Source organism: Tyto alba, unplaced genomic scaffold (genome assembly GCF_018691265.1).
Source record: "Tyto alba isolate M040663 unplaced genomic scaffold, T.alba_DEE_v4.0 Super-Scaffold_44, whole genome shotgun sequence".
Classification (NCBI taxonomy): Eukaryota; Metazoa; Chordata; class Aves; order Strigiformes; family Tytonidae; genus Tyto; species Tyto alba.
The window spans coordinates 3359884-3386868 of NW_024881320.1; the positions used below are offsets into that span (position 1 = coordinate 3359884).

General features: G+C 46.2%; 1 protein-coding gene and 1 long non-coding RNA gene across 2 annotated transcripts in view; one reads left to right on the forward strand and one right to left on the reverse strand.

Annotated features, from left to right (window-relative positions):
• Positions 1–18228, reverse strand: part of SETD1B (SET domain containing 1B, histone lysine methyltransferase) — a 56755-nt gene extending 38527 nt beyond the window's left edge. Inside the window, exons 1-6 of the mRNA XM_042805166.1 lie at positions 17909–18228; positions 17414–17568; positions 16840–16938; positions 16067–16337; positions 12853–12965; positions 8924–10099 (exon numbers count right to left, since the gene is read on the reverse strand). Of these exons, the coding sequence (XP_042661100.1) occupies positions 8924–10099; positions 12853–12965; positions 16067–16337; positions 16840–16938; positions 17414–17568; positions 17909–17981 (1887 nt within the window). The 5' untranslated portion in view covers positions 17982–18228. The remainder of the gene's footprint in view (positions 1–8923; positions 10100–12852; positions 12966–16066; positions 16338–16839; positions 16939–17413; positions 17569–17908) is intronic.
• Positions 18229–21005: 2777 nt separating this feature from the next.
• LOC116965368 lies at positions 21006–26333 on the forward strand. The gene is made up of 2 exons (XR_004409314.2): positions 21006–22256; positions 22417–26333. It is a non-coding gene; the product is annotated as an uncharacterized LOC116965368 (long non-coding RNA).
• The last annotated feature ends 652 nt before the right edge of the window (positions 26334–26985 follow it).

A 26985-nucleotide genomic window follows, 5' to 3' on the forward strand; every position in this document is an offset into this window, starting at 1 on the left:
AGCCTTGTACCACAGCCCTTCTGCAGCACGTGTGTCCCAGCAACGAGCCAAGACCAAGTCACACAACAAGATTACCTCGAGCTGGAGTCTGAGCATCCAACCCAGCAGGGATGGCAGCTTACCTGTGGTGTCCTGCAGCCAGGCTGGATGCCCCCCTGCGCAATGCCAACACCCGGGGAACTTAAAAGCAACCCCAGCATCAGGTCTCCAGCCTCTCATAAAGGCTCTGCTTGGGGCTAAGCTGCCCTTCACCACCAAACCCACACCACCCCCCCTGCCTGCTTCTCACTGACCTGGAATACATCTCAGGTTTGCAAAACCATCTGCTGTTAACACTTTTTCTGATGTAATTTGGGAGATACATCCCACCTGATATTGTACAACAAGCAAATAAATTCATTCAGATTCCCTTGTTAAAATGCATCCTTTCACACACGTCTCCATGGTGTATATTCAACCAGTAGATTGCCCTTTATGTTTTACTGTAATTTGAATAATTTTCTGCAGTACTAAGGATTTTCATATTTTCCAAGTAATTTTTTTCCTGGACAATAGCAAAATGCTTGTAGCACCATGATAACAGTTGCTCACATTTATCTGCATCCTTCAAAGGCAGTATTTCAATTATCTGCACTGGAAACTCTCAGCCACATCTGCTGACCAAAATGCCACGTTTGGCAACCGCTTAGCAACAAGGACTGGATTGGGAAACTGTCCCCAGAGCTACGTGCCAACATTAAACCAGCTCTTGCTTCTACCAAATAATACTGCTATTACTATTTTGTTTTGCCTAGGACACACAAGACACCAGAAATAATAAGGTCCTTTGGGAGAAGGGAAACCTGGAAAGAAGCCACCTACTTCAGCAATCCCTCCCCAGGCTCCAGAGGGAACAGCTCCCCAACATTAATCCTGCACAGCGGAAGGACACACCACTTGGACATAAGCACAAAGCTATACTGCTCACTGTGAAACACAGCTATTTTTGGAAAAATCTGGATATAAGAAAGCAACTCTCACTCCACACCATTCACAAAAGCAGCAGACATCCGAATCCTTGATCAGGCCAGGAAAGGGCCATTTCAAATCCAAGAAAAACAAAACCCAGTCCTCCTTTCATATCATCCATCCTACACTATCCTCAGCCCTCTTTTTCCTAAGGCTCCATGCCATTGCACTCATTGATACAAGGAATTTGGGCAGTGGTGAGCCTGAGAACATCCCACCTTGAATGCTTGAGGTGCAGGCAAGGAGGAAAGATGGGAAGGACTGGACTATGGCGAGATCACCTCTATTTCTGTTGTTCTTCCCCTCCTCACCATTCTCAGAGATTTTTTCCAAATGATCTTCCTGACTTACTGCCTGATACAAAGACATATTAGGCAAAATGCAGGTGAGCTGGTCAAAGGTGTGCGATACATTACACTTAGTACACAGTTATCAACTCACATAAATACATACTCCACAAAACACACACGTTCAGAGCAGCCAGCAAATCCAAACGCCACTAAAAAGTGCCTAAATCGAAACACCCAAGTCCCAACAAGTGAAAACTGGAAGTTCTGCTACAGCTGGCAGACACTTTTGCAACCAAACCTCCAAACCATAAGAACTGCTGCCAGCTTCAAGTTCAAGCAGCAGTTTCGTTTCCTCCCCATACCGTGCCTGCGCAGCGCTCACAGTGCCCTCTATGCAAAGAGCGATTACCGAAGCCCAAGCCACGAACAACTTCCTTTACTCGAACTGCTCCTGAAGCAACACTTTTGCAACGCCTGGAGGAGTGCACCTACTCCAACCTGGGGAGAAATGAGAAACCCCAATTTGCTGTCTTGCTATTTTATATGCATCTTGACCTCATCAGGCCTCTCTACACCACTGGAAACTTGTGAAAGGAGTCACTGGCTTTATTTCAATACTAAGCAAATAAATATTTTACAAGACACTTTAAAACTTTTCTTTTTTTTAAAATACTTTGGTTTTAGGAGCTGAAAAATTTGAGCAACCTTTTTCTCATGATGAATGGATATTTCCAAAAGCAAGCACTGCACTTTCATAATAAATCCTGAGACAGCAGTAACACGTCTGGGTCAGAGGAGCCCTTGTGGGCAGGTACGTGATGCGCAGAGTTAACGAACTCACGGGTTTCGTTTTTAGTTTTGCCTCCTCTTCACTAGGTACAAACAAGTATCCCGGACTGAAAATTAAAAGTAATAGAGGGGGGGTGGCAAAGTCATGAGACTCGAAACTGATGCATACAGAAAAAAAACGTTTCTACTGATGAACTGTATCTATTTAGAGGACTCCAGGAAAGGCAACAGCCAGCAGAAATTTGAATAAGCGCTCGTCTGTTCACTGCTCTGTGTCAGACAGACACATATAGAACACAGCGGCTGCTCCATCTTCTTCAAAATCAGACCCAGAAATTAGTGCTGTTCTTGCGGCTGCCAGCACAATATGTTAACAGCAATTATTTTCTCAATATTTCTTCTGATTACCTAACACACTGGCACATTTTCTCAGTGTCACTGCATGTTGCAACACACACTGCCATCCAGTAAGTTGTCAGCATTCCCTTGGTCACTTTTCACAACCATCAGACGAGAAACACAACTAGAATGATAATGGGATGGAGAAACTGCGAGGAAAACGTGTCACTTCAATGTGAGGCTTCACAGCCCGCATTTATGACATCTGAACATTCAGTATCATCACTGCTGAAACCTGAGTGTTGAAAAGAATAGGAAGAACTCTGTAAGCAGCAAAAGGAAGAGGTTGAGGGCTCTCTAGCTGTAAATGGTCTGCAGTGCTCAGACTTGCAAATATTATTCCACCATAAGCTATATGCTATGGTTAAACATTGTAATTTGAATCTAAGTTTCCAGAACAGCAGAGTATCTGTAGATTAAATAAACACAAAATAAGCAGTGCTCTACCTATTAACAAGCAATTCAATTTTACATACCCAGTCCACCAAGAACTGAAAATTTACAGAAAGTCACTGGTGGCAAAACAGAGAATGAAGTGAGCTAGTGGCAAGAGTACAATCAGCAACAGTGATTTATAAAAAGGGATGGCAATGTCATTTCTATTAGGTATGCAAAATGCAAAAGCCTCAAAGTCTTGGCCTGGTATGAGAGAGTGAAAGAACCACTCAGCCTCCCAACCACAGCATGCTTTCTATTTTTCAGTTACACTCCAGAGCATTTCACCATTTCTAGCTCTGTTATCAACAAGAGACATGTTCTCTCATTCTACTGAAGTTGTTAGGTATCCAAAAAATCCAAATCATAAACAGTCAAATATTTCTCTGTTTAGTTTTTTTCCCCACCATGAGCATACACGCATGAAGGGGTGCATCACCAGGAACACCAGATGAACTCTGTGCAATTCTGCTCTGAAACAGTGACTGTAAAAACTGACACTGGGTTTGTTACCTCTCACTGCTTCCTATACTGAACACATTTAGCTGGTCAAACCCTCTGCTCTGCTAGCCACCAGCCTTGCAAGCACTCAAGCAAGAATCAAAGTGGAGCCAAATTCAAAAGTGAAGTACAACTGAGCAAACACGAACAGACTTCTCTACTTTGTGTAAATTTTTTGTAGGAGCAGCAGGTTGTCACGTGGTAAATGAATCAGATGTACAAGGAAGCAGTCCCTGCCTGTGGTCTTCCAGTACCAGCTCTGAAAAAAAAAAGGTAAGATAACAATACCCTGCATTTCCACTGCTTTGGGAGCCAGGACATCCTTACCTTGGCCAGGTTATATGGGAACTAACCCTCAGCCCTAATCATCCCCAGGAAGATGTAGGGCTGTAGTCTTGCCCCCGCGTGCTCCCTCCTCTGGATGTGGAGGCTGAACGGATCTTTGAGTTCTCAAAATGGTCCAGTGTAGTGGTATTTAAGTCACCTGTTGAGGGATTTGTGGGCTGCCTTTCTTTTCTGAACAAGCTTAAACTCCGCAAGATCCCCTGAAGTCCCTGTGACTTCCTACTGCTGTTGTGCCTGGGTCAGGGAGGGCAGAACTCAACCCACAGTTTAAACAGCTCGCTCTCATTTGAATTCCACAGGTTTAGCATAGCTGGTGTAATTCATATGTAAAACCACAGCAGTCATCCAAATCTTTGCTGTCTGGGCATTGGCTGGCTGCATTTCTGGAAATTCACGGTCATAACATATACCTATTTTTTGAGTTTCCATTAGGAACCGGTTCTGTCAGGCATGATTGCATTCGCAAGAGCTCAGGAGGCAGGAAAATTTGAAAAAGTGTTTATGAGACTGGGCATAAATCATAGCTCACAGCTTTTTCTCCGTTCTTCAATTAAAAAAATACATTCAGAGCAACCATACCCCACATCTACTCCCCCCATCTCCCTCCAGAAATGATGAATCCCACTCCAGCTGTAAATTGGATCCCAGGCGTACCCATATATATTATACATACATAACAGCTACTTACGGGCATAAGGGCTCTTGCACAGTTACTGTGGAAACCAAGGTATCAAATTTCCTGGCTCTTAAGACTCTACCTTCTCAACCTTAATGTGCGTTTACCTTGAATAAATCACTTCTGCACTCTCCAGCCCAGAAACATCCCTTAGTAAAGTGGATTTGGGTTCATCTTTAGGAGGCTCCATCTAACCTGCTGTCAACGTCCCAGGAACGCGGGGTTGCCTCTGAAGCCACACGACCTGCAGCCAGGAGCAGGGTACAGGAGGAGAGAGCATCCTTCTGCAGGCAGAGACCAACTCGCTCCTGCACAGCGCAGCTCCAGCGGGCACTGACCACTTCTGGGGCAACCACTGCAGGTGTTGCTGGCAGAGAAACCCCCTGCAGCTCCCCTCGCTGCCTGGACAGCATTGGGGCACTGCTTTCTCTCACAGGAGCTTGTGACAACTAAAGGTGGAACTTGCCTCTGTAGGAAAGGGGAATTATTGACCAGATACCGAAACAGAGCCTGGTCTGGATGGGGATGCAGCAGTTTGGAGCAGCACAAGACAGAATGCAGTGTCTTGAGGAGAATGTCATCACATCCTGCTAAGGCTCTGGAGGGACAATGTGACACTTCAACATAAATTTCTTCCAGTTCTGGCCACGACCACACAAGAACCCTAAGATACTTCAATGCGAAGTGCAAATTCAGCCCAGATGTAACCTCAGGGACTTCAGCAGAGCTCACTGTAGGGCTGAGCCTGACCCACCTCATCTGTGTGTAAGCACAGCTCAAAAATTCTCCCTGAATAACTGAGAGGAACCGCTGCATACACACAGCTCGTCACAGGGATGCTGATGCTGTCCTGTAAGAGGCACTTCAGCATCCAGCATGGCATTAAAACATTCACAACGGCCAAGTGAAACACTGAGGGGTGCCGGTGATAGCAGTGGCTTTCAGGGTCTCTAGGGCTGCTCTGCACTGTGTGTCTTCCAGTTTGCTCCCTAGACCATTTGCTAAAATTCACAGCAAGCAGCAGAACTGCTCTGACCTCATTCAAGTTCCAGGATCTTTATTTTTATGATTATCTTTGGCATTTGTCAATCATATGGTCTTCCTATTACACACAGGCTATGCTCACAAACTAACAGATTCACAGAACAAAGGACATGAAAGGCATCATCAATATACAACCAAGTGACTTGCTACAATCTTGCCACCCTGCCCAGCACATACAGGCAGGGCCTCTTCCTGTAACAAGTCAAACAAAAACAAGACCTGGCTCAAATGGGATGTCAAAACATCAAACTGTACTTACTTAATCTTTGCACTTCTGAAACAGCAAAGATCCTGTGAAAAATAAATGATTACAGTTCTTTCCTTGTTATCTCTCAGGACCATAAGAAGAAAAGTTTATACAGTGCTACCCTCAAAAATTTTCCTAGAATAACAACACAGCTCAGCTGTTTTCATTCCTTACCATCTTCTATTTTCTTGAAAAAGCCCTCTCTGCCTTGTCTTCCTGGCTGGCAGGTTGTGCTGTTTGCAAAAGATCTCTTTTCTCCTCTTACCTCGTACTGCCCACATCCCGTTCTGTTCCACCTCTCAGCACTCGTCCCTTGGCTAAGCTTAGCAGGACTTTCTCTGCAGACCATAATCACTGCTCTGAGATTAGTCGGGAGTTAGGTGTTGCAGACAGATGCACAGCCCTTCCTCTCCCACACCCAAACTCCCTGCCAAGCTCTGGCTTAGGAGTATCATACCGGATCTTGAAATCAAACTCCGGCGTCTTGCATGATAAATCAGAGCAATTGCTGGGGCTTGGCTGTACCTTCTTTACTTATGGCAAGCCTGGGGTGGTTAACTTGCCTGACGATTTGACAGCGCTTCACCTATAGAACAAATGTTACTGTATTAGCAATCATTGACAAAAATCATGCTTGTTTTGATTGGGAAACAGGAGTAGGTCCTTGAAAAGCACCTACTGTCTCAGGAAAAACTTCCCTGCAACTTTGCTGGCATCCTTATGAATCCTGAGCTTTTCCCAGCTAGAGCACCCGCCCAAAGAGAGCTGGCCTGGGGCTGCTCTGATCCTTGAAGAGCCAAATATGAAGTAAATAAGAAGTTCAAATTCTCTACCCTTTATTGCTTCCTTATGATACTTAATGAGCCCTCCCTATGCTAATATATCATTTCTGCTCTGCTCCCCATGCCACACAGTCACTAGAAATATTCGGGTCTGCCTTCCCTCTGTTTTGCTGGAGGATTCTCTGAAGGACTGAAAGTTGAATAGTGGTATCACAATAGGCTGAAGCCGGAGGTTCAGCTTTCCAGTCCTCAGACAGACTCAATGCCCCTCTCTAACTCAGTTGGAAAGCTGCAGCTCAAATTTCAGCCTATGTTAAGTCACTCTTCAGCTCTGCTCCTTCAGCAAAAGAGAGGGAAGCCAGGAGAGCCTTTTTCTAAAGCAAAAAAATGGGGGGGGGGGGGGGGGGGGGGGAGGAAAGGGTGGGGGAAGGAAGCAAAAACACATGGAGATCGGTTTTTTGTGCATCAGAAGGAGCAATGAAAGGCACAGGCAACTTTTCAAACATGCCAGAATAGCTTAGTGTGATTTGTAACCAAGAGGAGGGTTGAATAAACAGCTCTAATAACAAACATCAAACTTTTTTGGGGGGCGGGGGGGGGGTGGGGGGAGGAGACAATTAAGGCAGCAATGAGCTTCAAGGAGACCCTGCTACCACCTTTCTGACTTCTGCAGAGGATCGAGGCATTTGTATCATTTTGTATCACAGAACCATCGACATGAACTTCTGACACCAGCATCTCATTAACAGGAGACAAAGACTTAACCTGGGCTTCAACATCAGCAAGCTGCTGCCCCATATCACAACCTACAAATATAACATCCCAGCCAGTTCCCCAACGCTGATCTCAGCTACAGAAAGTGCCTGACCCCACATACCATGCTGGCATTCATCCATCTTCCTAAACATGCTCAGAATTGGCTGCAACCCTCTTGCACAAGGATAAGGACAGCAAATACAAGCCCAGAATGGCAAGGAGATGAGGGAAGCCTTCCTCATTTTTTTACAAAAACTAAGAGTATCCCCTCTTAAGCCTGCCAGACCAAACTCAAGGAATCAAAACTCCATTCCTAATTAATACATCATCAGGTCCCACCGGCGAGGGACTTGCCTCCCAGAGGGGAGCCTGGGCCAGCCTAGATGATGAATGAGACCTCAAGCAGCTGAATTGTTTTAAATGCTAAACTGGCAACTGCAAGGATAAGCAGGTTTGGAAATTCATGTAGAAAAAAACAAAATATTCAGTACAGTTACATGGGTTTTTTTCTATTTAGCACTGAGACCTGCACTATGTTATTGCTGCAGCGCTTTTCCTCCAGTTAAGCACTCTGCAAAGCCTACAGCTACAGGAACAGCTCCTCCTCTCCTGATATGCAGCCGATTCTCAGGTGAAAACCTCACAACTGCAGACCACTGGAGAGAAATCCGTTCTGCCAGCTTAACCCCAGCAAACTTTCATGAGTAAATTAAATTGATCTACCGCACTCAGGACATTTACACAAGACCAGCCTTCCAGGATGCTCGAGGTCCCCTTACTGCAGAGTTCTTGCACACCAGGGACAGCAGTTTCATTTGCTTGCACGATTATTACAGACAATGAGGAGAGAGGGTCTGACATTTGCAAAGATATGTATTTTGACCATTCCTTGACAGCAGAATAGGACCAACATGTCGACTGCAGTGATACATTTGTTGCAACAGACCTCCCAATCAGACATGCCGTGAAACATAATTTCTCTGTCTGCTGGCACCATTCCACACAGTTAAGCTCTCCCTGTCCCTTCAGCCACAAATGCCCCAGCAGAGGCAGCAAGCTCCGCTCTATTATTGGAAGACTCAGTGGAGCACATCCCCCACAAGCAAGCTACGTCCCCCTTTCAACTGAGCAAAGCGAGTATTAAAACCCAGCAACTGTCTCCCGTTCAAACCAGATGGCATAAATAGCTGGAGAGCTATCAAACAAAGTATACATTCAATACTTCGGCATAACATAAAAGCCCCGTTAAGCAAGTGTGTGCATACATACACACCCACGCTCAGGGACCAAAGCAATGGCAGAAAGTGCTCGATTAACTCCTCTAGTGGCTTAAGTGTCTGTCGACACTCGGGACATTCACACAGCATGAGCACTGGCCAAACTTCCATGGCTTGTGCAGTCCTTGAGCTCTCCTGAAGCTATAAATTGCAGCAGGCTGCTATTATAAACAAGGAAATCTGGAGACTGGCAAGTTGATTAAGACCATCACTCTGTGTCACGTCTAACTCATTTCCAGCTGCCTTGAGTAAAAAGAAAAAGCCACCAGAAACCCTACGCTCTAACAACACTAAAAAAAAAAACAGCAACTCCCTGCCCTGTCCAGCTCTAGGAATATGCATGGAGCTTCGTAACTCAGTTCCAGCTCACTTACCTCGTCCATTTTTTCTGATGTTGGAGTCTGGTCACCAGGCACCATTTCTTTAGCCTCCAAGGTCTCAATTTTGGAGGTTCTGCTCAGCTGATCAATGGGAGTCATGCTGGCCTCTGACGTCCCCCGGGAATTCTGACTCAGAGAAGCCGTCCCAGGGATGGGCTCATCGTCATCAGAGTCAGGTAGCGGCGTCGGGCTAATGTCCTCCAGACCTGTGCTAGAAGGGCGTGAGGAAGGCGTCTGACCTCTGTAACCAGGCTGAGAGTTCGAACCGTACATTGGGATGGGAGAGAGCTGGGAAGAAGAGGAGGAAATAGGGCTACCTTCCATTCGGATCTCATTATCTGAGTCATGCTCGTTAAGAAAGGGTAACTTTGTTCTCTGCTCTTTTAAGAGCATCTCAATCCTTGAGTCTAAACTGTTATGCTGCATTTCTGACTCCATGGTAGGGGTGCCAGGGGTCTCACTTCTCTCTGGAGTCTGAGAGAAGGATGCTGTGCTCGGTTCAGGAACAGAGTTCGAATCGGGCAAGGGTGGAGGCTCCTCCTGTTTCTCCTTCACTGGGACAAAATCAATGTTTGTGGCAGCGCTGCTTTCCACAACCATTTCAGTGGGCGGTGGCGCAGGTCTTCGGTACTCTGTTTCCCTGGAAGTTTGGGGAAACTGCTGCTCATCAGATTGGGGAAATACAGCTGGTGCTTGGTAGGGAGAGAAGGCAGATTTGTAGCTCGAAGAACTAGAGTGGCTCAGGGGAGGAGTGTGAGAGAACTGAACTGGCTCCTGCTGATGGGATTTGTACGTACTGAACTGATGCTCTGTCCCTCGGTAAACACCTGCCGAGTTATGAACATAGTGATGTCCCGGTCGACGGTTGTAGGCATCTGTAAATTTTGTTTCATGTCTCCTGGGTTTGTACCCACTCTCCTGCCCAAAATGGTACACGGGCGTTGTCTGACGACTAGAATAGGTGGAATCCTGGGAAAACGGCGTCCCTAACCGTGGGGTGTGAGGTGTTCCTTGGGACTGTGGGGTAAATTGGCTGTATGAGTTTGGGGTGTCTTGCCGACAGCTGGAATAGGCTGTGTCATGGGAAAATGGCGTGCTGCTGTTTGGGGTAACAGATGATCCCGCAGAAGAAAGGTTACTGTCTTTCAGGCGCTTCAGGGAATCTGTCAACTATAAAAAGAGAAGAGAGAAAAGTACCTAAACACACACTTTTAAAAAGGTATTTGTCTAATCCATTTGGTTTTCAGAGGAGTTGAGCACACAGAAGTTTGGACTGATTTTCACTGAAAAAAAAAAAAAAAAAAAAAAGGTTACAGCATCCCTGAAAACACAAACCATTATCCATTATTAACAATTCCCTTTGATTTAAAAGGAAAAGGCAAGCAAAGTGGAACTTGTCTGTAAAAGGAGGAAGAAGAAAGCAGATACAACAGTATTCCTTATAAACTATACCCAAGAGCATCAGGTGAACAGACTTGCACGATACTTTTAGCTAAAAGAGTTTCTATTTCTATCAACTATGTAAGACTTGTCTAAATTGCAAATAGGAGAGATAATTAAGAAAATTCTGAGATATTAAACTATCAATTTATCTTTTTTTGTAAACAAATCAAAACATACAAATCAGCAAACTGCCAGACTGCAACCAAACCTATGCAGCAGGGCCTTGTGTTGGTCCAGCTGAGGGAGCTGACCCACCACCCTCTCTACCAAACGTTTGTCTGCAACAATAAGATAGAAGGCTACAAGTATAAAAGACACAAAAAGTTCTCAACTGCCAGAAACACCTTTTTAAACCCCTTCCCAAAGACAAATGCTCAGGTAGAGAACTACTGATTATGTCATTTGAAACCGAAACCCTACAAGCCTACAGAGCAGCAAAGTAATTGCTCTACAACTCACCTTCACAGGCACATTCAGGGGGTTTCTAGGAGAAGCCCTGCTCCAACTCAGACTCTGCTGAGTCATAACAGTGCCACACTAATTATCAGCACCAGAATCAATTTTCCATAATGCAAAGCAACAACTCAGTGAGAATCCTCCTGGTAGCAAGAGAGGCAGGACTGAGCTCCAACTCCCCAAAAGCACACCAGGATAGTGAACTGGTGACACTACAGGGTGGCTGCTTGCCTCCCAATCCCAAGTAGGTAGAGACCCTCTTAAAATGACCTGCTTGTAGCACGCCAGTACCAAACTCAAGGTGAGCTTTCACCTGCCTGCTACACTCACACACATCTCACCCACTCAGTAGAGTGGACTGGCTCTTGGTGTTATCCCTGGAGACCATGACCACATGGACTTCAGGAAAAGTTTCTTCCTCAACTGTTTTAAAACCCACAGAAAGGGTCAGGAACCAGCCACGTGCTTCCTGCCAAAACCCACATCTCTGCACTTTTGGTGTAGGTGTGATGTGGACTGTTTTTCAGAGGGGGTTTGGATACGGCCTGGAGGCAGGGGCTGTGGCTCAGAACTGTCAAGTCTTTGCTGCTCTGCATAAGTGGGAAAGCACATCAGAAGTATTTTACTAAACTATAACAGTAAACAAGTTTGTTGGCAGATTATACTGCAAGTACATGACGCAAACAGTTAAAAGTTATCCACAAAGCAGTAATTTCAGTGGTAATTGGGGAAAAAAAATCAATTCAGGATAATAATATAATACATGAACACAACAGCTAGAGAAACAATCTTAAAGATAATTACAGCAGGGACTACTTTCGGGGATACCGCTAATTAAGTGTTTTGCTGTTAACCCTGAAAAAGAAGTAAGAACAAATCTGTTCATTTTTAGAGATGTGCAACCAGCAGAAATGAAAAACCAGGTCCTGCTCATAACGGGGCTCCCAGGAAAATCATTACTTGCCTCCCTCCTACCTTTAAAAACACCTTGCTGGGACATAAGGAAGAAGCAGCCTCTTTAAGATTTTGTTAAAAGGATACTGGGGGTTTGCCTTGTTCCTGTTGGGGTGGTTGGTGGGAAAAGAAAATTTTACTTTTTCAGATCAATGGGATTTTCATGTTCAGTGTACAGCTTTTACCTGTCCTGAAAACATCTGATCACTGAATTAGTAATATTATGGCATTTTAAGAAGTCGTAAGAGTGAAGAAAAGTAGAGAGAAGGGGAAAAAAATCTTTGCCAAATCTCTTTCAAATTTGATGCTTTAAAGTGGGTTCATAAGCCACAATCAGGAGCCAAGGTACATTTAGACAAAACAAGGGGGCTGACAACTTCACACAAAAAGGCTTCACTTCCCCCTCATCCTCTCATCCCAATGGGGTTCACAGGGGAGCACGTCACTGTACAAAGCCATTAGAGAATCGTACCCTAAATAATGAGGGACCTCTGGAAGCCCTCAGGAATTCTGTCCACTGCTTTTATTAACAACTGCTTCCAGTGACTAATTAAGATTCTGGAAAATTCATATCACTATTCAGGATCAGACACCTTCCATCTTTTAGCCTTTAAGCAAGGCTGAAGAACGTATGCGCTAAGGATTACATACTGCAGACGCTAGGCCAAATGTACCGTTGTAAATCATTCCCCCTGACTTCAAGGGAATAATCTCATCTCAGGGACAGATCTGATCCAGTACTAACTGCAGGAATTTCTAATGTTAATAGGGCACATACTGTCGGTTCTGTAGATATTTTTCATTCAGAAAGACAAAAAGCACTTACCATGCTATGCAGACACTGGCATACAGATTAGCCACATGCACTGCATTCACAGAGAGCTACATTTGCTATAGCAATTATGAGCAAGTTACATTTAAATGCGAATTAGTAAAATCCACTGAAACTACAGCGAGACAAAAAAAGAAGCTAAATTAAAAGTGTTAAAACACTAACGTTAATGACACACTCGTTTGGAATTTTCTAGAAAGTTGTTCTTAAAAAAAAAAAAAAAGCCAAGCAAACATACCTGGAGAGTTTCATTCACAGTTGGCGATACATCCTGTTCGGTGCCTACAGGAAGGGTCTGAGGAGTGTAAAGACCATTAACGAGCAGTTCATAGAATCGCATGCGGGTTTCACCTGCACAGACCACAATGAAAGAGTCGATTAAACAGAAATAACACAGCCTATGTAAAAATACATATTCTTGACACCTGCACGACCCTGCTACCACTCCCAGCCCGCTGCACTTGTGTAACAGAGGAGCAGGTATCACCTCTGAGGCTCACCAGGATCATTTTTAAACAATCTGGTGGGCAAGTGAAGTCAGACCCTCCCTTCTTCAGCCAAGACAAGGTTTTCTAAATCATTTTTCCTCTTCTCAGCCTGCTTGGCAGCTCTGCTCTTTACCATGCTTTCTGGAGAGCAGCAGTTTCCCTCCTCTCCATAGTGCCAAGCAAATAGCTTGCAGATTTGAGAAGTGAAACTCTCACCCAAGGGACAAGCTTCTGCCAACACCCAGAGCCACTTCAGAAAGATCTCCCAACACACCTCGCTAGTAGAAATTGGCTGTTATTAATGCAAACACAATGCATGGGAATGCTGAGGACAAAACCATTAATGGTGCTTTTTCCAAGCTGACACCGACTAATTCTTGTTCTGTTTTGGTTTTTTAACCCCCTAGTTTAAGGTGTGCTCAGTGGCATCTTTTGAAGAACAAAAGCCAGACAAGCAAACTGTCCCATATATTGTTACTGAGCCTTAGCCTTTTCATTCCTAGATTATACAAAGACCCAGTTTGTTAAGATTGGATTTTTCATTACTACAAAAACCCAATTCTACTTATTTTCCTGTCTGTAAGAAATCTGTCATCAGCTTCAAAAGCAACAAAATCAGACCCCGAAACTGTCTGAATTTTGCTCTGAAATATAAAGAATACATAGAAAAATGGACAGACCCAGCACCTGAGCCCAGAAAATGAATTCAGGCACGATCTCTCCCAAAACAGGACTACTTTCACAAGGAACTCCTGCAGGATCAAACCACAAATGCCCTGTGAATCCCTCCATGCAACCTGAAAGCAAATCACACCTTAGCCAATTCTGCATACTGGAAGACTAATTCATCTTTAATATATGCTGCAGGTGAGGATATTTCATTTATAGATCTCTTCACTACAAGAGCCTGAAGAGATGCTTGAAGTATTCACACCGCCCCCCCATAAGACTACAGTGCCGTGGATATGAGAGAATTAGGCTTGCTTTAAAACTTGACTTTAAATAAATACAAAGTAATTGTTATAAAGTTTAATAATTCTTCCTGGATCAGTAAAACTTATAATTTCATTTTCAAAGAGGTTTATGAATGTGAAATGATTCCTATCTATTTCTCCAAGGACAGGTATTTATTAAGTGGGTCCCTTCTGTAGGTGGATAAACTGAGGCAGGGATGTTCCTTTAAATTAGCTTGTCTTAGATGAGGAGGCTGGATATATTAGTTCCAGATTCCCAGGCCCGTGCTCTGGCCAGACAGATAAAATGACACTTTTGCTCCTATTATTTATTTTGTTAGACTGTGAAAATCAAGCTTTTAATCAACCTTTCAGTGTCTTGAAAAGCTGAATACTAGAAAGAAATGTTGAAAACTACACATATATATTTTAAGAATGTCCTAACCTGATAATGCTATTTTAGAAATAACATTTTTACTTGGTTCTGACAGATCATAGCACACTGACAGTCTTACTCTTTTAGAATGCAACTGTGGAAAAAAAAAAATACATTATAAGCATACAGCTGGCAAACAAAACAAAAATGCAATTTAAAACTAAGACTTCAGTGTTTCCTCCCAAGAAACAGAAGCATAAAACCCTCTCATTTCCCTGATGTGCAGCTAACTTTATTGAACAGCTGCCTGTTCAAGACTTGCAAAGTAATTTATAAACGGAGAACAAGTAGGAATGTAGTACAATCAGCTTGTTTAAAATGCCTCTCATTAAGACATCCACCACTTACGAGCCTGCTTTAGCTTACATTATTAAGTCTACAAATGGTTAATTTGTTCTTTAAATGTATTTTTTACCTTTACATTTCAAAGTAAGCAGGGGAAGGAGCCTGTCTGTAATAATTAATGATACTAGGATTTCAAAGAATACATAAGTAAGGTCAGGCTTAGCTCACAATAGAAAATATTACACTACTACTGTGATTTTTCTTCTAAACGTGATCAGTAATGTCAACAAACATCCCACTATACCCTCTTACCACATGTGGCACACCAACTGCTGTATAGGTTGTGCACTAAGCTGTTGAAACCTTTTAACACAGAACAAAAATATCAGCATTTTTAAGAAAACGGTGTTAAGTGTCCTCTTCACAAGAAAGAGTGCAGCAAGTCACTTTTACACCAGAAATGCCATGTTTTCAATGAAAAAGTACAAGCAGCAACTGAACTATATTTCCTCAACTTTAGACATTTTCTAAAATTCAGGCACGTTTTAGGAAAGCCCTTCACTAACATACTTGGCAGAAAAAGAAAAGACAAGGTGGTGAAATGGAACGCTTTCATACTTCCAGAAACTTTATTGGGCTCCCTAGGGCTCCGGTCTGGGGCTGAGAGTCGGTTACCTCCAGGACTCAGAGCTCCTGTCGCTTTAAGAGACAGTCTCACACTTACACACTCGCGCACACACTGACAAGTGCTGCGTGTGCACTCTTTTGCTGCCAGCCTCCAGTTTGCTGCTAAGTATCAATGAAATGCCAGGCACGCAGAGGACAGCACCCAGCCCCGCTGCCGCCACCAGAATCCAGGGCTGTGGGTCTCAGAAACACACACACACACACAGAGCCAAGGTTTGCCCAAAAATCCCAAGTTTGCAAAAGCCAAGCGCTACAGGGTCTGGCAGCCCAAGTGAGGTGGCCAAGAGGGGCCAGCCTGGGACACGGAGATCGGGGGCATGGGAGGCCTCCAAGGGCACAGAGCCGGGGACAGGGCAGGGGACGGGCAGGATGGCAGCATTTTGCAAATTACAGGGCTGTCTCCTAGCAACAGACAACACATTTGGCTCCACGTGACTTGCAAAGGCCCCAGAAACCAGACCCGTTCGCAGGGGGACAGGAGCACTCCCTTCATATTTTTAATCTCCGGGCTCTCGCAGTCTGCAACAGCCTCTTGTCTTAGGAGAGGGACAGGCAGGGGCACTGCAAACCACAGACGCGTGAGGCCGAAATGTACCCCCTCACCTTTGGTATCCAGCTCCACGTGGATGATGTTGCCCATGACGGAGGTGTTGTGAAGGTGCTGGACAGCCTCCCGGGCACCTTTGACAGTGGCAAAGATCACTTTGGCAATGCCCAGGTGCTTCTTGTTCTTGGGGTTGTAGAGAATCTCCACCTCTTCCACTTCACCATATTTCTTGCACATGTCGGTCAAAAAGTTTTCACGGATGTTGTCGTTCAGCTTGGCAAAGGTGACCTGCTTGGGAGGCACTGGCCCCACATAAAATTCATCGATCTGGAAACAGTCACAAGGTGGGGGGCAATAAAAATAATCACCATCGTTAACGAGAATGGGGGAGGGCATAAGGATGGCACGGAAGGGAGAGGGTTAAAGCATCCTGCAAACTTTGGGGAAAGAAAACTGCCTCCAAGGCTCTGGGATGAACCCTGGAGCAGAGCAGAGCCTCTGCCGCTGCAGCCATTCATTGAAACCGGCTCTGTTCTGGGCTACAAATATGAATTTTGATCAGTACTGTCAGCAGAGAGCCCCCCTCTGCCGCCCCCCACCCGAGAAGCCCCCAAGACACAGCTCCAAAACCTTCAAGTGATCTCATTAGACAGATGCATTGATTTCTCATTATCTTTATAGGAAAGGATTAATGTTAAACAGTTTGCCAAATAATAATGTTAATAGGACTATGACTGTCATTTAACCGGTCCATTAAACTATTTGGAACTGAAGCTTCACTCCCGGATAAACAAGAACACAGAGCTAAACCCAAAAGTCGGGGCAGTACCTTGAATTTAGGGACAGACAGCTCCAACTCCTTAGTTTTGGTCCATATTCGCCCTATTCTGGGATCCCTGACACAATCCACAGGAGCAATTCCCGAGTTCTGGGAGGAGGAGGAGAAGGAGGAGGAGGAGAAGGAGAGAAAGCACAAAAACAGCAGTAACAGAGCTTGAAATTTAAGACACAAATAAAAGAAAAAATAAACCCCAAGGAAGCACGGGCTGTCTCAAGGGAAGGGGAAGGCGCACACACACACACACACACACACACACACGTGTCAAATTGCAATACTGCTGGGAAATGCACACAGATTGGAAACACAGAAATAAAGCCGCAGGTTTGGGCTGTTTGGGCTCCTGACAGTTGAATACACAGTGTCAGGTGGCAATAACTTTGCTGGCTGTGTGTGTCCCCCCCAGACCCCCCTCCCACACACATGCGCTACGGCGCTGATTACCACGACCCGGAGGGACCCCAGCCCCCAAAACGCCGGTAAAACGGAGGCGGGGGGGGGGGGGGGGGGAAGAAGGGGGGGGAGCACAACACAATGGGGGAAACCCACGACCCCCCTCACTCACAGGCATGCTGAAATGTTGCCCATCGTAACGGTAGAGTTTGTGCTGTCCTTTTTTCAGAGCTGGGTCAATAATCAACTTGTAACTTCTCCAATGGTGATTTCTTTTCTCGACAGAAGTGCTGGCTTGCGTGCTGTTCTCCATTCCGTTGATCCAACCTGGACGGGGAGGGGGGGAAGGGGGGGTAGGAAGGGGGAAGGGGAAAAGAAAAAAAACCACACACACACACACACACACACGGAAAACCATAAAGTTAAAAAAATATTCAACAAAGACCTCTTCGGGTTTTTTGTTTTTTTTTTTTTTTTTTTTTAAACGAGCCGTCCGCTCTACACACCCAGGCAGGGAGGAAATCCACCGCGAAGAGAGCCCTAAAATGGGGGAATTGCCAGCCGGGTCCCCCTTCCACCCCAGCCAGACAAGAGGCAAAGAGGGAGGAGGAGGAGAGGAGGAGGAGGGGAGAAAAAAAAAAAAAAAAAAAAAAAGACCCAATCTCACTTGAACTCTGCTTTTTGCCATGATCTTCAGGGTGCTTGGCTTTTTCCCCCGCCTTGATCTCTCGGAAAGACATCGCGCTCGGCGGACGATCGTCTCCGGGCGGCGAAAGGCGAGCTCCCGTCTCACATGGGGCCGGTTACCGGCGCGGGCTGGCCGCCAGGCTCCTGCCTCCCGTTTTCGCGAGCCACCACATATTGTGTGTGCTCGCTGCTGGCGGCGGCGGCCTCCCACAATACACCGCTGCGAGCGCCGCGAACGCCTAACCGCCCTCCGCCGCCTGCACATTCACGGCGGCCGCGCCGCGCAGCCCCCGGCCCGCGGCCGCCCCGCCGCCACCCCGCCGCCGCCGAGCGCCGCCGCATGGGCCGCCGCCGGGCTGCTTCGTTTTTTTTTTTTTTCTCCCCGCCCTAGGGTTAACGGCGGGCGGGGGGGCGAGTGGAATCTGCCCGCTGCGTTTACCTTAGCGCAAAGTGCTTCTAAACAAGATGGACCTATAGGTGGGACAAGTTTGGTGATTTTTTTGTTGTTGTTATTTTTTCTTTTTTAAGGGAAGACTTCAGCGAGCGCGGACCGGAGCGCGGAGCCCGCCGCCCTGCTGCGGCGGCGGGGCGGGGGGAGCGACTACACAACCGGAGCGCGGCGGCGACGGCGGCGGGAGGGAGGAGGTGGTGGGGGGGAGCAGTTTTGCTTATTAAAGGTCCGGGCCCATCGGCAGCCAATCAGCGGGGAGCTTCCATTTTGTTTTAGGTATTAAAGGCCGGGCGGCGCGGTCCCCCCGCCGCTCGGCGGGGCGCGGAGCCGGGCGGAGCGCGGCGGGCGCATGGCGCGGCGGTTCCGCGGGCCGCGGGGCAGCGGCGGCTCGGCCGCGGTCGGGCAATTGGCTGGTTAAAGGCAGCGGGGCGGCCGCAGCCAATGGGCGAGCAGCTTCCATGGGGCTTGAGTTATTAGACGGCGGGGTAAAAACATCCTTCAGCAGACAGCTAAGGAGAGGCCAACAGATCAGGCAGCCATTTTTCTGCAATGGAGCGAAATGGCCAACTGGGCTTTTCCTTTGTTCCAAAAGAGGGATCCGCCATGTGAATCCACACCGTCCACTTGCGGGGAGCGCTCGGGGTGGTGTGAATGTCTGGTGCCATGCTAGAGGACTCACTGAAGAAGGAAGATTTAAAACAAAAACAAAAACAAAACACAAAAGCAAACCAAAACTTAAAAAAAAAAAATGCGGATTTTTTTTTTTTTCCCTTATGATTCGGGATCCATCTTTGTCTTGTGTAACTAGGTCACGGCACACCCTATGTCAGCAGTTAACAATTTCGAATGCCAAAAAAGTAAATACATTATTTTTAATTTTTTTTGGTTTTGTTTTTGTTTTTTTTAAGCTTTGCACAGCTCTCTGAACAATAAATTTTAGTGAGTATTTCCTGTACTAAACACTCGATTCCTGGCCATTTTTATTAACTCCTTTGGTGCTTACAAGGTAACGTTTTAAATATAGGCATAGGAATAATGAATTCTGGCAAAAAAGAGGCAGTTTTATTGTGATAAGCTCTTTCTTTCCTCTTACGTTGTAAGTACCCAATCCATTCTGTCCTTGCTAAGTATAGTTTTAATGTTAATGTTTCTGAAGTCCTTATTGCTAAGCCTTCATTTGCATGTCTTATGTTTTTGTCTGTTTATCTAAACCAATTTATGCTTTTTGAAATATTTTACATAGAAAGCAAAATATCTAGCGAAGAGATGCTTAAAAGTTGTTTACAACCAGTAAATGTTAACCAGGTGTTTTCACACTAACATGTAGCCTAAAACGATTTAGGAGAATATTTTTAGTGTCTGCGTGCTCTGTGGAAAAACACTGAACGTCCTTTTTATGTACAGAGTAAATCTGCCACAGGAAGGTAGATTTAAGCCTCGAGTAGGAGTCCTCACTGCGTACGGTCAGTCGACATAGCTGGACAACTTTTTCTATAGCCTTTGTTTATACTTTTTTTTGATGCTAGACCACTGCCATACAAAGATTCCTAACTATCTTAACAAAATCCACTTTGACTTGCAAACTTACGAGAGAAGTGGTGATACAGATCATATATATTTATAGCCATTATTTTAAAAAAGCGTAACAACGTCACCTTCAGAGCTGCATTCAACTATGATGTGCGGGTAAGTAAACCCTTTTGCCCTTGCAGAGAAACATTTAGACCAGGCCTGTGCGGCTAATATTATTGTCCTGGGCGGAAAGATCCTAATGGTCGTCTGTATGAGCCGTGGCGATCTCCTTCTCCTCAGATACAGCTAACGGCATCTCTGAAACGTCTATTTTCAGGGAGGGATTTCTCTTTCTGCATAAAGTGCTTGGTCGTCCGAAGCCCTGTGGTTTGTTGTTTTGTTTTTGTTTGTTTTTGTTGTTTTTTTTTGCAGAGAGACGCCGTGAATCCATTGCAGGCATTATGTGGCTGTTGAAAGCACACAAAAATAAAATCTGCCTGCGAACAGTTGTTACTGAGGTTGATTTTTAAAAAGGCGAAAAGGCGGTAGTGGTGGTAGGGATGTCTTACATATTTTATCCGTCTAATTACAGAAGCTCGACCAAAAAAAAAGCAACAAAATGGGGGGGGGTGTGGTGGTGTGGTGTTTTTCAAGACGGTGCGTCTTAATGGCGGATGTCTCACTAAAAAGCACTGTAAAATCCTTCATACCGAGGCAGTGACTTGGAGAGAGGGGGGGAGAAAGGAGGTCTGGAAGTAAATCCAAAATGAGGGAGTTTCCTTCCAAGTGAGGGACCCTTGCAGCCTGAGTTTTACAGTTGGAGAGCCGTGACGCAGTTGATATTCACAGCAGTTGTGCTTTAGTGCAGCCACCCAGCCCATGAAATGGCCTTCCCGCCGAAGTCTGGTGGTTTTATTATGTGAAAGCCTGTGGAAACACCGTGTCCCGGGCGCCGGGAAGGGGCAGCTGGCGGCGGGCAGGGCGCTCCCGGTCGCGCTCCATGTTGTGTGAAGGTAGCCGCCATCATGGCTTCTCCTTCGGCGCCGCGTTCTCCTCAGGGCTGGGGCGGCGGCGAGGCGGGCTCTCCCCCACTGCCTGGCGGCGCTCCGCGTCCCGATCACTGGAGGGAAATGGACTTTTTTTTTTTTTTTTTTTGTCTTTCCCCCTCCCCCCCTTCTTTCTTCCCTTTCCCGCCCCCTTCCCCCATCGCTTTGTGAGGGGTTGTGGAAGGCGAAGCCGAGGAGGGAGCAGGGCGCCTGACGGCTTTTTTCTCCCCGCGGCTGCCGCGCACAACATGGCCGCGCCGGGGAGCGCCCTGCAGCAGCGGGAGGCAGCGCTGCGGGCGGCGGGGCTGGCGGCGCTCCAGCACGGCTGGGGAGGACGGGGGGGCCGGCCGGGCGGGGAGGACAAAGGCAGCTCGCATAATGCGGGCGAAGCCCTGTGTGCCTATAAATAACGCCACCCGCCCCTCGCCTTCCTCCCTTCCCCCCGCCGCAGCCTGCTGCTCGGTTGCTTTTATAAATACCAAAAGATGAAAGTAGCCTAATGCAGTGAGGGGGGAAAAAAAATAAGAGGAACAAACAACAGCTTCCCCCCCACTCCCCTCAAAAAAAAAAAAAAAAAAAAAAAGCGCCCATTGCGGGGGATGGAGCGGGGGGAAGCCAGGCAAATGAGCAGGCAGAGCTGGCCGCGGGAGGAGCAGGGCGGCGTCGTCAGCCTCCCCGCCTGGAGCGGGCTGCGCTGCGCCCCGCCACCGCGGCGGGGGGAGCGCGGCCGCCGCTCCCCGCCGCTCATCACATGGCTCTTTGTTGTTTTCCTTCTCCTGCCCCTCCTGGGCTTTGCCCCCCTCCGCCATCGCCCGGCCGCTCCGCCGCTGCCCTGCCTCCTCCCGCCCGCAGTCGGGGTGGGATGGCCCGGCCCGACCGGCCTGCAGCGCCGAGCTACCCGGGCCCTTAGCCGGGGCTGGGCTGGCGCGGAGCCGGCTGCAGTGCGAGCCGCCATGCCCGTCTGAGGTGTTACACGTGCCTTTTTTTTTTTAATTCTTTTTTTTTTTTTTTCTCTGTTTTGGTGGTTTGTTTTTTGGTTTTGGTTTTTTTTTTTTTTTTTTTTTTTCCCGAGCAGATTTTCCTGCAGCTCGCTTTGGGTGGAGGCGTGGGGGTTATTTCGGAGGTTCACTGTGCTCTGCGGGGAGTTGCATCTCGTGCTCCCACTGCAGACCCAAATTAGGTGAGCTAGGAAAGCCTGGCTTGAGCAACCACTTCAGAGGGGCAGGATCAGGGGAGGAAAATCAAACACTTTGTAGAGAGGTGGCCTCACTGGTCAGGCTAGAGCAGGACCGTCCTGCGGACCCTGTGGGAGGGAGAAGGTAAGTGGCTGCTTGGCAGAGGCTGCCTGCGGGAGCGGCATGTGCCGGGCAGGGTGCGCCCTGCCCGCCATTTCCTGCGGCTCAGGACCAGCCGTGGGTTTGTCAAACCTGTGCTGTGGTATGTGCCGAGGCTCAGGGGTGTTTTCCATCGAGGGAGCAGGGTGCTGCCGCGAAGGAGGCACCGCAGCCTGCGCCTTTCGCAACGGGCAGGATCAATCTCTCCATTCCTTGTTTCTACTCTCCCCACCCCGCCCTTCTTCGGTCCTCACCGGGTCAGGCTCTGTCGAGAACAAGCGACCAACCGTCCGCACAAAACATAACACGTTCCCATGGAGGGGGGAAGAAAGGAAAAAACAAAGTCTTCGCACTGCCAGGCTGGGTTTAAAAGACTCTCTCGGGGCTGAGCCATGGCGGCCGCCGGCCCCTCGGTCCCTGTGAGACGCGCCGTGTCCGGCCAGAGCGCCTGGAAAACGCCTGGCCCTCGCTTGTGCCAGCACTGCGACTGCCTTCCTGCTTTACAATTGCTTTAAATAATAATCTGCTAGTAAACTTGGGAAGAAACGGTGACGTTATTCTTAGCTAAACGCCATTAAAATGCTCCTCTGCTGTTTCTCAATAGAGGTGAAAAGCATTTTAGCTTCCTGGAAATGGCCGAAACAGGCGACGTGTTGATCAAAGTACGGTGTAGATCTGTTGCTTGTTTTGCAGGGGGTTTTTGAACTGTAATGAAAACGTTTCTGCAGCTTGCATCATAATGAGTTAAGTCAGCACGTGAGGTGATTTTTAAAAAGAGCAGATTTAAACAGCATCGGCTATTAGCTTCCCTGGGATTTAAAGTTTATGTTTAAAGAGGTATATGGATATTAGTAATACCTGCATTTAAATTTTAACGTTGGTCTGTTTAACCCTGAAGCAAACTAGCTCTGCCTAACACAGGCTTTGAAACGATTCAGCCAGACCATAATACTGTGGGAGCTTAGACAGCTTTGTCTCTACTTGCACCTCTCTGCGCATTTTTCCAGGACTGTGATCTTTGTCTGCAATTAATCATTGTTCAGGATGGCTGTTCCCGATGGTAGAATCCATGAACTCCAGCTGGGAGAGGTCCTAAAGCGGGTGCCTGGCACTGCGTACGTGCGAACCAGAGCCAGAATTTGCTGGGGCAGCAGGCGTTGTATGGCGAGCCCGCCGCGCAGACCCAGTGAATTGTGTGGGTCCTCAGTACTTCTGGAAATTGTTTTTGTAAGTCTGAGCTGAAAAATTCTTTCAGTTTTTAAGAGTTTCTAAATGACTATAATGTTCAGTGTAGTTTAAAAGTCACCAAGGCAGTTGAGACTGGTTGCACTCTCAGAGTGGGTGGTTTCATGGCTGAAGCTCGTATCTGAAAAGCTAAATGTTCTGGTACAGCATGTTTAAATCCCAGAAAGGTCAAACCAGACTTTCATACTTGAGTTAGATTGACTCTGGTTTATTGCATGAGACTCCTTAGAGAAAGAAAGAGATCTTTCAGGGGAAGAAGGGTGGGGGGGAAGATTTTTTTTCTCTGAACAGCTTGTGGTGACTCTACACACATTCTTGAAGCAGAGGGGTTTGTTCTTGCCCACAGCATCCATCCCCTGCATTGTTGAGTGGAAAACTCCTATGCTAATTATTTCACTGTCTGTTATCAATAAGAAGTGATTTAATTTCTTTGGCAAAGTGTTGCAACAAGAGCAAATTAGATTGAGAGGCAAAGTGAAATAAAAAATATGCAGCTGTTCTGCCAAACAATGATAGTGACTGTTTACAACATTTTGTTTTAGACTGCCTTGTACACAGAATCCTTTATATTGAAGGTTTTCATGTCACAATCCACTGCTTGTGCAAGGAAACTAGATTAATAGATTATAAAGGACAAAAGAGACCTGGGTTCATCTGGTTCAACTTCCTGCATTATGCAGGTTATAAGATTTTTGTGAATTTGTTGCTTTTTCTCACTTGAAAGAATTTACAATATACCTGCATCTTAGCAAAACATCAGATTTTCATTTTAAAATGGGCTGTGAGAGAGAGTAAAAAAAGAGTTAGTAAATTGTTTCCATCAAAATCTACCTGAATGACTAGAAATCAAAATACCTTTTAAACTTGTCTAGTTTCTGCTTTCAGTTTCTGGATGTTGCTGTCTCAGTCTGCTTGACGGAGGAATGCTCCATTACCAGATTTCCGTCTCCATGTAGCTATGTACAGGCTGATCAACTGAGCCTTTAACGTTTCCGTTGCAGACTTGCAGAGCTCCCCCTCGGGTCCATCTTCACTAATCCTGTAATCGTTCCTGTCACGGTTCCCTGTAAACACTCCAGTTTTTTACCATTTTGATCTGGGCAGAAGGGGTCAGTGATCAGCAGTGATCATATACCCGCACCAACAGCCCTCCTGGCTGTGATGTCTCTGTTGGGCATCCAGGGATTACACCAGCCCACGTTCAGCTGGTTGCCCAGCACGGCTACTGAAATACTCTCAGATCTGCTGCTTCTTGGGACGGCATCCCCATACTGTTGGTTTGTAGTCTTTGTTCTGAATGTATGACTTTACACTTGGCCCTCCTGAAAAGGACAAGTCCTTAAAGGACAAGTCCTGAGACAGCATTGTTGGTTGCAGTGGTCTTTTTTTTTTTTTTTTTTTTCTTTCCTTAAATACCCCTTCCTGCTACTGTTGAGTGTCACCTAGAAACTTGATGGGTAATGATGTTATATTTTCTTCTAGATAAACAACTGCTTCTGTCTCCACTGTAGGAGTTTCCCAGTTCCGGGTGTGTGTACACCTCAGCCATGTCAATATTGCATCAGGAGGAGGTCTAGATGTTCACCATCCTTTTGTCACACCCCAGTTTCATGGGAAGAAAGCCCAGTTTAGGAGCTGGAAGGGAGCCAGGAGGCACACTGCAGCATTTGCCTGCCCTCATGTCTATAAGGTAGCAGTTGAGTAATGTAGGGCCCAAAACAGGTAGTTGCAGGACTCATAAAAGACAGCTCTAGGACACAGTGGTTACAACTGCATTTTGAGACCTTCCTGTTAGATGGATACTAACCCATTTGTGTCTTCTTGCACTTAGATTCTCCTACTCATAAGCACGTAAATGCTTTGAAGGGGTTGAAGTATGGCAGGCACATCAGCCCTCTTGCAGAAATCTCCTCTTAGTGTTATTCCCATTTACCACCGAACCTTGCAGTTTCTTAAAAGAGTTTCTTTCTCAGCAGCTAAACTCTTGTAGCTTTGTTTCCTGTGGATTTCTGTCCATAAATGCCCCCTGACAAATCTTCCGGCTCTTTCCCAGTCTTGCTTGCCCTGTCTGGCAGAGCAAGGGGTGATGTGCTGGCTGGGAGCTCCACAGGGGCCAACCAGGCAGCGGTCCTGCTGCTTGGTATGGGCAAGGGCTGAGTTCTGCTTGCCTTTCTCCGAGACCAAGGTGGTGCCTCCACTAGGTACTCTACTCAACTGTTCATTCAAGACCTAAATATGTTTGGGTCTTCTTCCCCACTGCCAAATTTGAGATTGGAGGAAGGAGAGGAAAAATGACACAGAACAACACAGTCACATTAGACTGTTTTATTTTTAGGAAACCAGGAATAATGAGTAGGAATATGGACAGGGTGTTTGATGTTCAGTTTTCTTGCTATGAAATTTTTCATTTCTTCTTAAGAACAGCAGGTGATCTGTCTAGGGGATTTCTCAGCCAAAATAAGCAACCTCCTGACAGATTTCACCTGTGTCCCAGCGTGCTCTGAGGATGCACAGGATGTAATCATTGAACAATGACAGGGAATCACAAGTCTGCTGTGCTCTTTGGCTGCCTGAGTGCAAAGAGATGTATGGCGATACCCCATAGTAGAACAAACATTTATTTTGTTTAAGATCCATAAAACTTTTGATGGACATGTTGGATATTTGCCAGGGCTGGGTTTTTTGGTGTCTTTTAAAATGTATCTGTTCATTTTATTCCTGCTAGTATTATGACAAAGCCACCTCTGTAAGGTGGTGAGTGCTTTCAGAGATCTAATCATTCTTGAGCTATAAAGGAATAAAGAAGCTGTTTCAACACCTGAGTTGCAGAATGTTTTTTGTTGCTTCTTGCCTATTGAAATGCAGCTGCTATTGAAACGCTATGATCCCATCAGAATGTGCAACCGGTTATTTTTTAGAACACTTATAAGCCTATAAAAATCATGAACTAAATCAAGAAGGTTGGCAGTTCAAATCAACATTCTAAAGCCATCAGTTCAGTGCTTCATGGCCTAAACAGTACAGTTTTTCTTTTTTTAAAAAAAAGGAATGAAAAGAATGTACCATTTAAAGAATTCAGGCACTCACTGAGGAAATGAAGATACATGAAGATACAGATAAGTAATCTAGAAGGACATTTATGCATTAAAATACTTGTGTATGTGGACACCTAGCATTAAACAGTCTAGATGAGATAGTAGCTGGAGACCTGTGAGGCTTTTTAACAACTGCAGCGCCTACAGGGAACATTCTGATTGTAGGTGATGGTGTATAAAATGATGCAGCCAGAAAAGTGATGACAGAGATCAAATGGAATGAGTTTAGCTTGCAAATCAGAGCAGTTTCTTCTAACTGGTGTGATGCAAACAACATATGACACCAGACCAAGACAGTTTTGCCCTTGACATTGTCACCATGGCTCTCAGATCTGCAGTTAAGGATCCCCATCTTGATTTATTTTTTGACAGGA